Genomic DNA, 15,254 nt, shown 5'->3' with positions numbered 1-15,254 from the left:
TTCTGTTAATCGCGATGAACAACCTCCCATTCTCCGAACGGACTTGTTCCTGCCCAACGATAATTACAACGTAACGGAACCCAACCGTGGCAATAAAGACACCCGCGACGAACCGTTGTCCCAGCCGCTCCTTTCAGTACTAATTAAACGACTCCTTGAGGGGGCGCCTGGTCTTGGCGCGCGCGTTTCAACGTTCTCGCTTTTCTAAGGAAAGATAGACAGATACGTGCTACCAAAGTACATTTAACCAACCTCTGAAAACGGTTTTCTCGTTTACTCGCTCGTGCTTGCACCGCTGCAAGAAGTTAGTTACGTTGATTTTCAATGGTAGTGACAATCGTGGCGATAGTCAGAATTTTTGGATCCCAGATTTTCTCTTTTATAATTCGTTTTCCTGAGAAATTTTTTTATCTCTCTCCTGTGAAATCTGATTAAATTCAATCTTTTCACAGTTAAATTTTCTTACTGTTTTGATTTTGATCATAGTTATTTATATCATACGTACATCTTATTAAGCATATTAGAAGAGAAAGAGAATTCTCTCCGAGACCAAGCACTTTACTTATTCATTAACTCGTGCATCGCCAGAAACGAATATAGTCCACTTGCAGGACTAAAATAAACAGCCACGTACTACTGCTGTCTACACCAAAAATATTTGTCGGACAATCTTACCATCGATCGCGTCTAAAACAATCCAACGATTGATGAGCGTGAATGGCTTTTCGCGGGAAACGTTTAAAGGAAAAGCAAAAGGTTGTTTCCAGGCTCGGTCACAGCTGTTTCGTGCGGTGGGGGACAAAGCTTTCAAGGTGATCGACACCGGAGCCGACACTTTGCAAATCTTAGCAGATTGTCGGCTGTTCCTTGAGCGTCTGCTCCCCTTCTCGATGGAGTCGTCCGTGGGAAAGTTTCGCCAAGAAAGCCGGGCGAGGGATTGAGATTTTAAGGGTCAGCCCCGGTCTTGGGGAACCGAGGTGTTCTGTATTGTCGAAGGTCGACCGACTTGGTATAACCGTTAAAAGGGAGCCGGTTCGTTGGCTTAAGAAGCACGATTGAGGATCTTTGAATGGGGGTTTGGCGGAAGGGGCGAGTGTAAGGCGAGAAGACGCGAGCCGTCGTTACACGCCCAGTGTCATTTCGCGGCTTAGAAATCAACGCGATTGCATGTCGCTGATTTCCTCGTCAGTGACATTTCGCCACGCCTTGTTTGCCGAGTCGAAATGCAAATGAAGTCCCATAGAAGCGGGAAAAAGTCACCGCGTCGTCCCCTAATCATTCAGAGATCTAAGGAACGAAGGAGATCGAGGAAGACGCCAAAACTCGTTTACGCGGATCGAATCCCGCGAGCGTTGGAGTGTCGCAAAATTAAAAAAAAAAACACGCACACACACACACAAGCGAGCGTTGTAGCGTCCCCCTTTTAATTGATACTCTCGGCTATACGGCGTGTAATCCGTTACAAAAGCGACGCGTCGAAACAGCAACTCGCGACGATAAAGATCACGTATGAAGGAGGCGTCACGTCGACAACCATCACCGCCATTAAACGCTTCAATACACGGCACCTCTAAAGCTCGTATTGTTGCCTCACCTGCGTCGCAGTACGCATCGCCGTTACAAAAGAGGAATTCACGAATTCGCGGGCGCCGTGGCTCCATTCGCGGGCCCTTTGTACACGAAGAGAGGGAGGAAGAATTCGAATTTAAGAAACCCCCTCGCTTGAAACGATTCTTCTCCCGCTGGTAGCAGAAAATACAAACGGCTAGGAAGATTGTTAAGGAAAACGTTTAAACCGGAGGGAGTGCCGAGTGTTCAAGTAGCGTCGAGGTAGCAAAAGCAACTCCATTTAAGATCGAACAAATCGCGGGAAAGAAGGATGCTTCTACACCTTGGTCATTCAGTGCTCTCTCTCTCTCTCCCCCAGGAAAAGAATCTCACTCTAAGGATCGCGAGAAAACGCGAGGTAACGATTTCCGTTCGTGGGCGAGAGCTAATTATTCCCTCCTCGAAGACACCCCGCATCTTCGTTTCCTTTCTAACCACCACCCCCGTCACTGTCTCTCTTTTTTTTCGGTGGCAGAAGCAAGTCGTAATTAGATGCTAATAATCAGCACCCTCCAGGAGGATCACACTCTTTTCCTCTGTTTCTACGTCTCTCTCGCACTCTTTCTCTTTCTCTCTCGCTCGTTTTCTCTTGGTTTCCGTCTCTGTCGACGTCGCCCCGTTGCAACGGGGCGCAAGAAATCCCAAGCCCCTGAAGAGCTTATTATTATCCTAATTATACAATACTATAATGAATGACTTCGCGGCTCACCCTCTAGCCCTTACTCTCACTATCTTCCTCCCGGTGGCTCTCTCGCTCTCCTCCTTCCTCGTTCTACGCCCTCTCACTCCTTCTCCTTTCTTCTCGTTCACCGTTGCTCTTCTCCGCTGCACTTGGTGGTCGAAGAGTGGCAATTCTAGCACTCGGGCTTTTTGTCAAACCGACTACGGAACTAGTGCCATCTCCCTCGCGCCCTTACACCCTATTATGCTTGCAGCCTCGTCTCTCGTCCCGTTTTCTCTCTGTCTCCTGGTGTCTGTTTTAATTAGGCACTTCGCAGATATATATACGTATCTACCATGCAGTATTACGTAGGTACATAACCCAGCCAAGCGCAGCCCAGCCCAGCCCAGACCTAGCCCAGTCTCTGCCTACCATATTCCGCCTATACTCGGCGATCCGACGAGCTTGAATGCGGTTGATGGGTGGTTGAGTAAGGATTATAGACGCAGGTGACACATACACGTTACCTCCGAGAGGTTGAAGTCGGGGGTGGCTCGGTCCTGATGGGTGGGTGCCGGTGACGGTTCAAGGAGACGTTGAAATAGAGAGACGAAAAGAGAGAACCCGAGAGGAAGAAGGAGACGAGAAATGCAGAGTAAGAGTGACAGAGAGAGAGCGAGGGAGAGGGAGAGGGAGAGAGGAGAGACGCGCGAAAGGGAGAGCAACCAGAAAGGGAGAAAGTGAACGCGAACGCGCGGCTCCCGGGGTAAGAGGGAGAGAGAAAGGGCGCGGGACACGATTCTGCAGAGACACACTCCTCTTTCAATTCTCCTCTCGTGTGCATAACCTTCTCTGACTGACTGCTGATAAGAGCACGTGAAATTGTCTTAATTGGCGAGAGAGCCAATCTGGAGTGATCGAATGAGAAGAGCCTCTCGCGTTTCTGCCACCTGACTCCTCCTCTCGCCCTTTCTTCTGGTCGCCACCGTATAGATCGGGACGCGACGCACGAAAGATCCCATTGTTTTCTTCCGGTGGTTCGAGTGGGTTCGATCGACGAGTGCCATTCGGCCAGCGATCCAGTCGATCCCCATCTTCGCGATCTTACTCGTTATCGAATACACACGTACGCCGCGATGCTACCTAGCGCTTGCCAGTCGATCTTACTTGCTCCTCGACAGTTCCTGCTCTTGGGTAGCTTCGTTAACGTTCCGGCTCGACTGCTTCGGTTAACAATAATTACTAAACCGTTTGTGCCTACTCTTGTTCGAATGAGGGAAACGCAAGGAAGGAATAGGTGTAAAATTATAAAATCTTTCTACAGAACCTAAGTAGAATCTCTGCAATCGTTAAGAATGGGATCTCGGAGATTCCGCTCTGTCAAATCTCGTTACTTCTTCTCATTGGCGAAGAATGCGCAGTTCAACAACGCGGCTGGCGTTAGGTTAATGAATTTCGGTTGATTCTTCGCTGCAACAAGATCGTCAGCCCGCAACATGTGCATGAATAGACACGTGCAGAAAGGGCGAGCTTCAACGTCTGCAGAGGATCAGGGGCGCGGGACGAGGCTTCTTAATAGAATGTTCCGTCGTCGACGACGGGCGCATCTCGGTTCACTCGGCAGCCAACGATGAATATGGAAACGAAACCGTTCGTCGATTCTGCGACGAGTCGCAAGCGAGTCCGCCAGGCGGAAGCAATCTTAAAAATTGCTCCCAACGGCACCGAGCGAAGGCCAAGACTCGAAGGTTGAACTGGTTGCCTCACATTGTCGAGCATTCAGGGATCTCGAGTTATACAAGCCGCAGTGGCACTACCGGTTTCCCGCTGAACCGTACTTCTTTCCATCCCCTCGGGATCCAAAGTGCAAGATCAACCTGACTGCCATTCTCACTGCCATTCTGGCTTGCTACTCTAGGATACTTCCACCAGCGCAACGCGCGGCCCGGGCATCTGTGTGCGTTTAAGGGTAAGCAGGATAGGGACCCCGGAACGAAAGATTAAGAGAAGAATGGAAAAATATCCGGGCATGTAGCAGACTCCGTTTACCGGCTTGCTCTTTCCCTCTGTGCCTCGCGAAACCTCGCTCTCTCTCTCTCCCGACTCTTTCTCTTGCTCTCTTTCACTCTCGGTTTCGCGTTAAGTCGTTCGCGTGTTTACTTCGCTCGACTTGCTCGCTCGCGGTACCGAAGAATACAAGGACCGTCCTCTGCTTCGTCGTCGTCTTTCCATGTCTTTTACCCCTTCCACTCTTCTGTGGTCGAGAGAGATTCCGGGCTCGAAGGAAACTAGTCTAGAGTAGTGTGCATATTTGCCTCCATCTAGATCTTGCTGCTAATATTCCGTGAAAATATTCTACTGCACCGTGCGTACGATCTCTAAACATTTTAATGGAATTCAGCTACTTTGCATGTCCACGCAGACGCATGCTAAATGTATAAAAGGTTAGTGATACCTGTTGTTGCGCTAATTAATCTTTGCGCGGGACATTTCCATGAGCCATTTCATCGAAACGGAAGAACGAAAGGCGATGTGTCTCGGATTCGCGCGGCGTCTCGGTTGAATCGTCGCGCGGGCAATTCTAACGTTTCAATTAAAAGGAAAATAATTAATTTCTTAATCAGTGGCAGTCGCATTGAGGTCTCGCCTACAAAGACGCCGTACAAAGACTCGCGAGGCTCAAAGTGCTTGCAGTTGCAGCTCGTAGCGAGGTGAGGCGCGGCGCGACGCGACGCGGCGCGACGCGACGCGGCGCGTTTCTTTCCTCAGTTTTCGGTGAGATCCACCGAAGCGGAGCCACCCCTTCACGCTGCCCCCTTTCGGCGGCCTGTATGAAGTCGCGGGTCACTATTACTATATAAATTACCCGCCAATTAGTGATTTGCGCTTGTTTTAACTGCGTTAATTAATGAACGCGAACGGGAAACTTGACGGGAGCCCGATTTTTTCCTTTGCCAGGCAAGGCAAGGAAACGGGAGAGGAGAGGAGAGAGAGAAAAAAGAGAGCGTAACGCACGCGATCCCGGCGCGATGTTTGGGCGCGTGTGCGTTGCTCTCTTGCACACACCCTGCCAACCCTGTAAAACGTCGACAGTCGCCTAACCCCCCGCGACGAGGGCGTCGAGATCTTCTTGGACGATACACTGTAACACGTTCTTAATAGTCTCTTTGAACCGCGTCGCTTGCCATCCGACGAGGAGATGTACACACCTCTTTGCTCGACTCTCGCCCCTTCTTCCTTCTTCATCTTCTCTCCCGCCTGCGTCAGACCACTTTCAATATCGACCCCTTAATTAATTATCGGCAGTGCATTAGCATTCTCCGATCCGCGAGAATTAACGCCGAGGGCACACACCCGCGCGGACAACTCCGTAGGAAAAAATTATTTTTGCCCTTTCCTGCAACCTCTCCTCCGTCCTTTTTCTCATATATTCGTTTCCGTCTCGCGAAATTCCGTGGCCACGTGGAATCGGTTTGTTCCTCTTTTTATTTCGGGAACGTCGACTGCCTTCGTCTGAGACGCTGAGAAGTAGATTGCAGAGTTTCATGCAAAATAGCGAAGATTTTTATTATTGATAAGTTCAGTATTTCGTTAGAAATAGGCACACCATCTCATTTATTCGATTTTCATTTTGCAGAGAGTTTTACTACATCCAAATGGAGAAATACGCGAGGCAAGCGGTTTCGGAAGGATATAAGAACGTCGATGACATTCGGGTCTGTGGCGATTCGGAAATTTATCGGGTTCTCAACCTCCATTACAACCGAAACAACCACCTCGAGGTAAGAGTCCAAAATGTATGTATTACTATTCTAGCAGGGACCTATACAGTTTTACTATTATCATGTCGCATGCATATTATCATTTCGTAGTGAAAGCATCTTGGAGGAGTACTGCAATAGTGTCTCTAGAAAATCTCTGTACAATCTGCGAATAAACAAGATTGACAAACTGGATAAAGTTTAACGAATGCGGTGAAATTACCAGGATGCTTTCTATGCTATGTAACGCAAATGCTAGACGTCTCTGTAGTGTTTTCTGCTTGTTGAAGAAGAAAAGTATTATCTGAAAAATTTTCAAAAAATCTGGAGATGAGCCAAATTCATGTAAAATTACTGAGTAGCTTTCTATTTCATGTATGCAATTATTACATGCATCAGTATTATTTTTTGCTTGTTGAACAAGGAAAATAGTGTCCTTAAAAAAATCTGAAATTAAAGAGTGATTGATTCAAAAAACTGAAGAACTGACGAAGTAAAATTACCGAGAAGCCTCTTAATTTGATGTAAGCAATTTGCTAGATGCCTATTGTTTTTTTTCTGCAAATTTTCTGTTTGCCTGCTCGCAATCGTTTTCTAAGTTCTGGTCGAATAAAATTTTCTCCGGCAGACAATGGGTACAAAATTGGAAAATCCGTAATTACTCGCTGACTAAACCGATCCTCGGCGCGTCTCGTTCTTCTGCCGGTCGAAACCGCGACGAATTTCGAATGCATCCGGTTTTCACACGCGGCAGCCGATTACGTTTCCTCGCAAATCACTCGTACATCTCTATTTTCCATTGTGGGCGCAATTTACTTTCGCCACGGGTAATGACGCTGATTGTGTATCGCCCAGCGACAGGCGTTGGTCGCGCTGTGTATACAGTAGTATACACACACGTAAAGCAGCTATTTAATATTATTTAACGAGTCTCCGGTGGAACCTGGAGGCTCCATTCTTTTCCGACGCGGCTACAATTGCGACCCGCTTGACGTGTAATTAATTACTCGTGTTCGTTAATAACCCAAACGTACTAATTATAAGTGGAAACTCTTAGCACGCGCGCCCGTGCTCGCGCTCGCGTCTCTCTCGTTAAGCGATACGTAACATCGCTTTTAATTCCGCGGATTCACGGCTCCTTCGTTGAACTGTAATGAACACGGAGAAGTAATCTTTCTCGTTTGTGCGACGCGCGTTTACGCGCACTCGTCGCGAAACTGTCTGCCGATTAAATTACACCTGTTACAGGAAGGTCGAAATTAATTTAAACACCGTGGGTTTGCCAGAAAAATATAAGTAAGAAAGTAATTGGAAGGCCGCGTTTAAAATCAAGTATATTATTGAATATCATGAGTAATATTTTAGTTATCGAATGGTTTCTCGTTTCGATTGAATCGAGTTCGGTCAATATCAAAATTCGTCCAATTTGAGTCACATTGTATGAATGCATGAAAGTGAAAGAGTAGACTGCGGATCTTTATGCGGAATGAAAATATTTTAAGTCAATTGTCGGAAACAGAAGTTTAAAAAAAGAATGAATTTCACGTATTCATTTTTATCATGAATGCATAAAAAACCGCAGTCTAATTATTATCGAATATCTTCATCGCTTAGCTTCGTTATTGCTTTTACAACATTGCTTTAGTACGCTTATGTAGATGGTTTTATAAATGTCTGTGAGTAAAGTAGAATTTATAGAAGATTACGAAATAAAATACTGCTCGAGATAGCGTCAAGTTGAGAGTATTGTAATTTTAAGAAAGAAAGGATTAGAGAGGACATTTATAATTGAAAAACTCTGCAATGATTTATGCTCTTGTTGAATAAATATGTCGAAAAACGAGAAAGTCGACTTACTTTATTGATCAGGAATAAAGATGATCGATTGTGGAACTTTATTTATTTATAACGTTTGGAAAATGAAACATTTTTCAAATAGACCGAGTTTAAGTTTGAAATGAAATTTCGAATATATTTTCATTCTAGTTTGTATCACTGTCAGAGCTACTTAACACGTTCGCTACTATGCTTTATTAAATGCAACGTACCTTCTCGATATATTAAGACAATTTGACAAAAAATTATAAAATTAAATTTGAAAAAAGAGCAAAAACACTGCTTACCTGAAAAGGTTAAATTGTATAAGATTCCACAATCTAAGGATGAGTATTCCATGCAGTATTATGGTTTAAGGATATGACAGATGTTTGCGAAAGTTGGCTGAGGAGATCTAACGATTGGGGTAACGATTGCAGGTGCCGAGCAACTTCATGTATGTCGTCGAGCAGACGTTAAAAGAGTTCTTCAAGGCGATTCAAGGCGGCAAGGACACCGAACAGAGCTGGAAGAAGTCGATCTACAAGGTGATCTCGAGGCTGGACGACCCAGTGCCGGAGTACTTCAAGACCCCGAACTTCCTGGAGCAACTCGAATGAATCAGGAGGTCGGGTGGCTCTTGCTCTTCGTGGCGCACGGGCTCGTCAGCGTCCGTCGGCTCCCGGTAAAATCCAAGAAACAGTAAGAGAGAAGACGAAGAATAAATGGAACGGCCAGCGAGGAAGGATCGCATCCGCCAGGAGGTACACGTCCTTCGCGTAAAGCGCGTTCAGGTATCCTTAAACTAACATATCGCAGAACGAACGTGAGAGAGAGAACGAATAAGAGAGGTGATGATGATGAGAGCGAACGTGGGGAGAGCTTACGTTAGCGTAAGGAGGAGAAAAAAATAAACGAACACGAAAGACACACGCAGCGTTTTCAGATGTGTTTTTTAAATAATAAAAAAGACGGATGAAAGGGTACGCGTGTATCGAAGGGATAGAAAATGAGTACGCGTCGTACGGAGGCATCGATCATCAACCAGAGAGACGATGAGGAGTGCCGACAAAGGATCAGGCTGTGACCTAATCACGAGACGACGTCCGCGCGCGCGAGAGACAGGCTTCGGGTACCACCTTTCGGCTCCGTGTCTCTCATCGGATCGATTCCTGGCCGAGGGAACGGGCTCTCGGCACTTCGAACCTGCGGAAAATTAGGCGAGACCATGAGCTAAGGTTCCGGCCCTGTTCTCGTCGCGCGGCGGCCACGCCGCGAACACACACATACACACCGAATATCAAAATACGACGTACTTCGGAGAATCACGAAGGACAAACAGGACGAAAGCGTGGTCAATGAATGGCAAAGGATTCACATTGTACACACACACTACAACCGCTTCGAGCGTCGAGTATTGTTTCGATATGTTGCGTACAGTCCACGATTAACCGCCTAATTTTAAGACGACCTCCCTCGCGGGAGTGTAGTACGGATTGCAGAGAACGGATAGCGCGTCTGTCCACGGCGACGATCGAGCGGGGGCGACTCTTCATGGTCGCATGCACGAGGCGCACGGGTATATACGTACACTGATTTTGTCCATGTTTTCGTCTTCGGAATGAAGAACCAACCGTTATTGTCTAATCGTGGAGCGAGATCCGCTGGACGGATCCTCCGCAGCTTCCTGTTGAGAGAAGCGGAAGAGGAGCCCTTCTCGTGGATCTTCGGGAATGACCCGGAACGGATGCGTCGTCCTCCGTTCCGGGCCGTTTCGTGCACATCGGGACAACGATCGTCAGTTTTCAGGGCAATCTTGTTCGCGCGCCTCGTGTCCGTTCACAACGACCACCCCCAGACCCCCGGAAAAATAAGGCCGTTCGAGCGCCGCCAGGAAAAATCTGATCGAACAGTGCCGAACGGCGCGATCGCGTCTTCTCCGATGGGACAATGTTGCTGAAGGTTGAGCACCGGAGGCACTGGCAACAACGCGATCGCGCCGTGGCGCTCAAACGGTTCGAACCGCCTCCGTCGGTCGTCGTCTGGGCAGGGATTTCTTTTCTAGCATGATCACCACTGCAACATCGCTCGCCCGAAAGCGAGCCTCGATTCGTTGAACACGATGAAACTGCGTCGAACAGTCGGCGGTTCGTGCCGAATCGACGGACACAAAAGCTTAGACGGACGAACTTCTTAGGTACGATTCATTTTGTCCCCCGTAACGGAAAGAGGTAACATCTGTTCGATGAAAAAAAACGGAATACGTATATATATATTGATATAATATATTAATATATATATACATTATATATATATTATATATACAAGATCGGGCAATCCATATGCCGTCTGACAGGATCTCGATCCTTTCTATTAAGTTGTACATAATTATGTTAGCGATCGAATTCTCGTGTAAAGTCGAGGAGAAGTTGGAGGCGGATCCGGTTCGGGACCGCCTCGAATTGAACGGAAAATAGATATGTGTATATCCTACGGTACGAGCATTCCTAACGATATGTCGCAAAATCCAGCGCGGATTCCAGCAGCGGACGAGAAGAGCATGAAACGCGAACATCGAACGTCGCGTCGTGTGAATCGCACGCGATCCAGCTGCCGTTTTGCGGATCGCGAGGATGACGCGCGCGCGCGCGCGCGAAACTCCCGGGGAGTACTAGATTGGTTTACGTTAGTTTCGTTCGTGGTCGAAGATGAACGGATTTTTCCTTGTCGTTGATGATTATATTTTTCGTGGTCCGTAGTTACCTCGGCGACGGGAGAAACGACACGGGAGTAGCTGGGAGAGATGAGATAAAAAAAGGAGAGATTCGTTTTTAAACGGGCGGGAATTTTTGTGAGCGGCGCGCGTTGCATTTATACGACGAGGAACGTGGAAAAAAAACGTAGAGATGTTTTTATTAAATATGGTTGATTGATAGGGAAAAAGAAAACGAGATTAGGCTAGTCGCGGTGACAGGAGTACTAGTAGCAGGGACGACAAAAGGGATGGGCAAAAATGCGATATTTAGGGGGGGGGGGGATAAATAAAAAAGAAAAACACGAGATCCAGCATCGGCGGCTTTCGAGAGCGTTAGAAGATTTTTTAAAAGAGGAATGATGAGATGATGATGATGAGAGAAATTACGGAAATTATGATAATAAGAGTAACGAGAAATTGACTACGTAATGGAGGGGAGATTAATGGAGAGATGAAAAAACGTAAGATTACCGCGAGCCGGTGCGTAACTATATACAAAGTAGATTATTTTAAAAACTTATATATACACATATATATAGAAATATATATATGAAGAAATTTTTGGGGATGTATGTATACATGTAATTGCATGTCAAGATTATATGTATATATACGTTGAAGACTTATGAAACGAAAAAACGGATGTTGGCGCGATTAAAATTGCGTAAAGAATGTGTGACAAAGGGTAGACGCCTCCCTCATTCCTCTTGTACCCGATCTATTACCTACACATGTACACACATGTGCATACACACACACACACACACACCAAGAGACACACGAATACGTACACAGACAACACGAACGACGCGAACACACTTTGAACGTTGTAGAAAACCTAACCGCGATCCGTACATTGTACAGGGGAAGAAAGCGCAATGTTTAACGCCTATGCGTTTCTACCGCAAAACACACAAGATTATTTCGTTTCCGCTAGACGGTTTGTAGATAATTTATCGTAAAAGTATAATGATTATGATTATAAATATATCTTTGGATGGTAGCCAGTCCCTGTAACTTAACCTACATTTTTTCCTTTGATTTTATTCTTTTCCATTATTCACTACCACTATTATTCTCGCTATTACGTGCACTATTATTACTAATAATTCTTACCAATTATTATTATTATTACGATTACTATTATCGAATATTACCCGGCATCATTATTACAATTATTATTACGATTATTAGTACTATTATGATTATGTTCCGTGGAAACGTGACGATTCGCAATTATGATTGGTACACGTCCGGTGACAATTGGTAATTGTCATTGATTTAGTTTACGTACGTCCAAATATTGGCTCATCCCTTTTGTGTAGCGCGAACACATATATCAACAACCTAAATGAACGATGCTCCCTGTCCCCTAAAAGTCCTGTCCCTTATCTTTTCTGTTTCTCTTGATCCTTTTACGTCACGATCAACCCCAAAATGAAAAACTACCCCCGGTCCTTGCCTGAACGTCCTCGACGTTCTTCTGGCATTTAGTTATTATTATTATTATTATTATTATTATTGTATTTAGTTATTTTATTATGTCAACGACGATGATTATTATGATTAATATTATTATTATTATTATTATTATTATTATTATTAAGCATGTATTATGCAGTGTACACAAGCAGAGAAAAGCAAAAAAGGAATACCACACAAAAACACACGTTTTTTGTAAGCGGTGAGTCTTAACCTAGTCACGAGTCACTATTTTTTAATTTTAACGATCAATTTATCGATTATTATTTTATTTATTATTTACGACAATAAAAGCGAGACCATTGGACTATGAGTTGTCTTTATTTTCGTTCGTTCTGTTCTTCCTTATGTTAAGAAACGCTCGCGAGAACCCTGTACACCCCGAGACCACACTATTCCCTGAATTTTTAAAGAGAGAAATTGAATTCGTTCGGCGAATACCTCCCGAAATTTGCCACGATCAACTTAACCTGGCCTACCTTCTATTCGAAACGAACGAAGAAAACGACAGAAGAGACTAACCTGGGCTGGAAACCGACTAGATATATCGTCGAGTCGAATCGCAATCCTGAGACATGAAAAATGTCTCCCGGATTGGGGGGAGGGGGGAAAAAGCGATGTTTCAGGAAGGGCTGTAGGAAAATTCGACAAATTGCAAACTCTCTTAGATGACTAGACAGTGGCCTAAAATTAGTATCTCCTTCGGCGCTGGCCTAAGATTTTTGGTCTAAATGTTTTAACGGGGAGGAATATAGAAGGATAGAGACAAACAAAAAATGATAACGCGAGGGGAAAAATCGTTAGGAACATTTTTCGGGGATACAAAACGGTGAATGAAACACGTACCTGGGGTCGCGTCGAGGCTCGACGATTCGATACCGCGATTTCTAGCCTGATCACGTCGCGTCGTAGTCGCGAATTCTTCCTTTCGTTCGACTTTTTTTAATTGTCACCGTAAAATCTCGCACCCGATGCATTCAAACAAAAATGAACAGGAATACTATACGCCGGGGGGAAAGAAATGTTTATTGAACGAGTATCTCGAAGGAAATTTAATCTACCAATGCGCGATGCGATTAGCATACTCGTCGCGTTCGACAAATTGCGCTCGTTTGTGCCGCAAATATTTGCCGGTACGATCCCAATCTGGCCGGGGGAACAAAAAATAAAAGTTTCGACCGCTTCCGATTTGTTGGTCGGGTACTATGAACTACCCGATCGACGGGAAGCGATCGTGAGGTTACAAATTACACAAAAAGAACTATCGAAGTTGATCGATATCATTCGGATCGATTTTGTTGATGAATTACTGACTCGAGGAAATTAGTGATAAATTGAACAGCGATTTAGTTTAACGTTCGAATCAACGACTATCTTTCAGGAGATACTACACAACAGAACGCATTCGTGGATTAAACAGTTTCGCGGAACTTCCGAACCACTTTACGCGTCAACATCTTTTTCAGAAAGCAATGAGATTCATCTTCTTCACGCCGCTCAGAAACCGTATAAAACACGGTGGAACAGATTCGTAAAGAGAAGCAACTTAGGTTATTCGATAGTAAACCCATAAACACCCAGCAGAGGCTCCATCACCGCGACAACCACAAGGAACCACCAGAAAAATCGAAGTACACCATACAAACGCCAACCGACAAAAAGCTGGAATCAAGGAAAGCAAACAGACCAACAACAGTGCCAATTCGTTCAAACGATTCAAAACCGAACCGAGCACGATTCAACCGCACGCTTATATTATATATCAGCAAAACAGAGAAAAGCACGCCAGCAGACAATTTCTGTTTCCCAGTTCGACCGACGAATGTCCGAGATCGAAATCCATTTCCGAAAACAATCCCGAGTCGTACTTCTCATCGCAGATAGGCGATGACTGGGATCGAAGAAGAGAAGAAGTAGATGAGGAAGAAGAAGCCAGCCGTCATTTTCCATGAAACCGAGGAAAGCGTTCGTCGAAGCAGAAGAACACGATTACAGAGAGAACAGATAAAGAAGAAGAAGAAGAAGAAGTTGAAGAACACTTTCGGTTTCTTTCTCCGTCGATCGAGGTTCGAAGTCCTGTCACGAAGGACGAGCCGCCAACGGATCGAGACGATTCCCGCGTCCTGCTCCCTCTTCGTCCCGCTACGAGGATCTTCGGATCTAACGTGGAACCGAGGCCATGGCTCCGAAAGAGCTGTGGTTTCAGGATGCTATAAGGTCGAGGCGGGTATCCTGTGGTCGAGGGTGTTTTTTCGCCGGACTAGGGCAGGTGAGAGGGTAGGCTGCGGGCGCGGGGTGAAGCTGCGGAGAAACGAGGAAAAGGGGCTTCCTGTGCCGATCTTTGTCAACCTTTGATAACAGACGAGGTCCGCGCGATGCTGTTCGAGGTACGGAGAGGAACGATCGTGAGAAAACAGACTGGAATGAGAACGGGAACGAAGGAAGTGACGAACGAGAGCCGATTGACTCGCCGCCAATTTGCTAAAACGCAAAAATGCGGAGAGAGATCGAGAGAGAGAGAGATGATGATTAGATGAGCATGGACAAGCGAATGGAACGCGGAATCGAAAGATGTGTAACAATAAAAAACCACGAAAAAACTAAATATACGAGAATTGGGAAAAAATCGAAGCTAAATAAGCACACATTACGTACATACCTAAACGCGTAAGTCTTAAGGAACAGAAACACATGTGTAAGCAGAATTAGTTAATAGTATTTAACGTTAAACACTTGCAAGCTATTAATTATTATATAAATGACTAAACTCGAGGTAATTAAACCAAAAAAAGTATAAATACTAATGAAAACCGAGCGGAAGGTCGTATCACGCTGCAGGGAGAAAGAGAAAGAGAGAAAGAGAGGACGACGGGATAAAATACGAGCGCTCCTACCCCCGATTCGACGGCGGTGTAGAGTGTAGAAACACGAAAACGTAAAATTAAACTGGTGAAAAATAAACAGACACTCACACGCTAATTAAACTAATTATTACTGTACGATTATATATTATTACTACGATTATTACCTATCGAGTTCGAGAATCGTCGTGATAAACGGAAATGAAAAAATTGATTAAAATTGCCGTATCGAATAGGATTATTAAGACGGTGAGAGCGAATGCGGGATTTACTCGAGGTTAGAATGAGAATTAATAACGAGGACTGAGTGT

At 45.3% G+C, this 15,254-nt stretch overlaps 1 protein-coding gene across 5 annotated transcripts in view; it reads left to right on the top strand.

Annotated features, from left to right (window-relative positions):
* LOC143213453 (homeobox protein prospero) overlaps positions 1 to 15,254 on the top strand; it is a 71,195-nt gene that overhangs the window by 29,806 nt on the left and 26,135 nt on the right. For 2 of the 5 annotated variants that reach the window (XM_076433320.1, XM_076433322.1), the window contains exons 4-5: positions 5,907 to 6,066; positions 8,286 to 15,254. The exon at positions 8,286 to 15,254 is cut by the window's right edge and continues 26,135 nt beyond it. In XM_076433320.1, the coding sequence (XP_076289435.1) occupies positions 5,907 to 6,066; positions 8,286 to 8,465 (340 nt within the window). In that variant the 3' untranslated portion in view covers positions 8,466 to 15,254. Of the gene's footprint in view, positions 1 to 5,906; positions 6,067 to 8,285 lie in introns of those variants that run through there. The other 3 variants (XM_076433323.1, XM_076433321.1, XM_076433324.1) reach the window with 2 other exon arrangements.

The sequence above is a fragment of the Lasioglossum baleicum genome, chromosome 11 (assembly GCF_051020765.1).
Source record: "Lasioglossum baleicum chromosome 11, iyLasBale1, whole genome shotgun sequence".
Taxonomy (NCBI): domain Eukaryota; kingdom Metazoa; phylum Arthropoda; class Insecta; order Hymenoptera; family Halictidae; genus Lasioglossum; species Lasioglossum baleicum.
The sequence above is the reverse complement of the archived record's forward strand: the minus strand, read 5'-3'. Positions and strand labels throughout refer to the sequence as shown.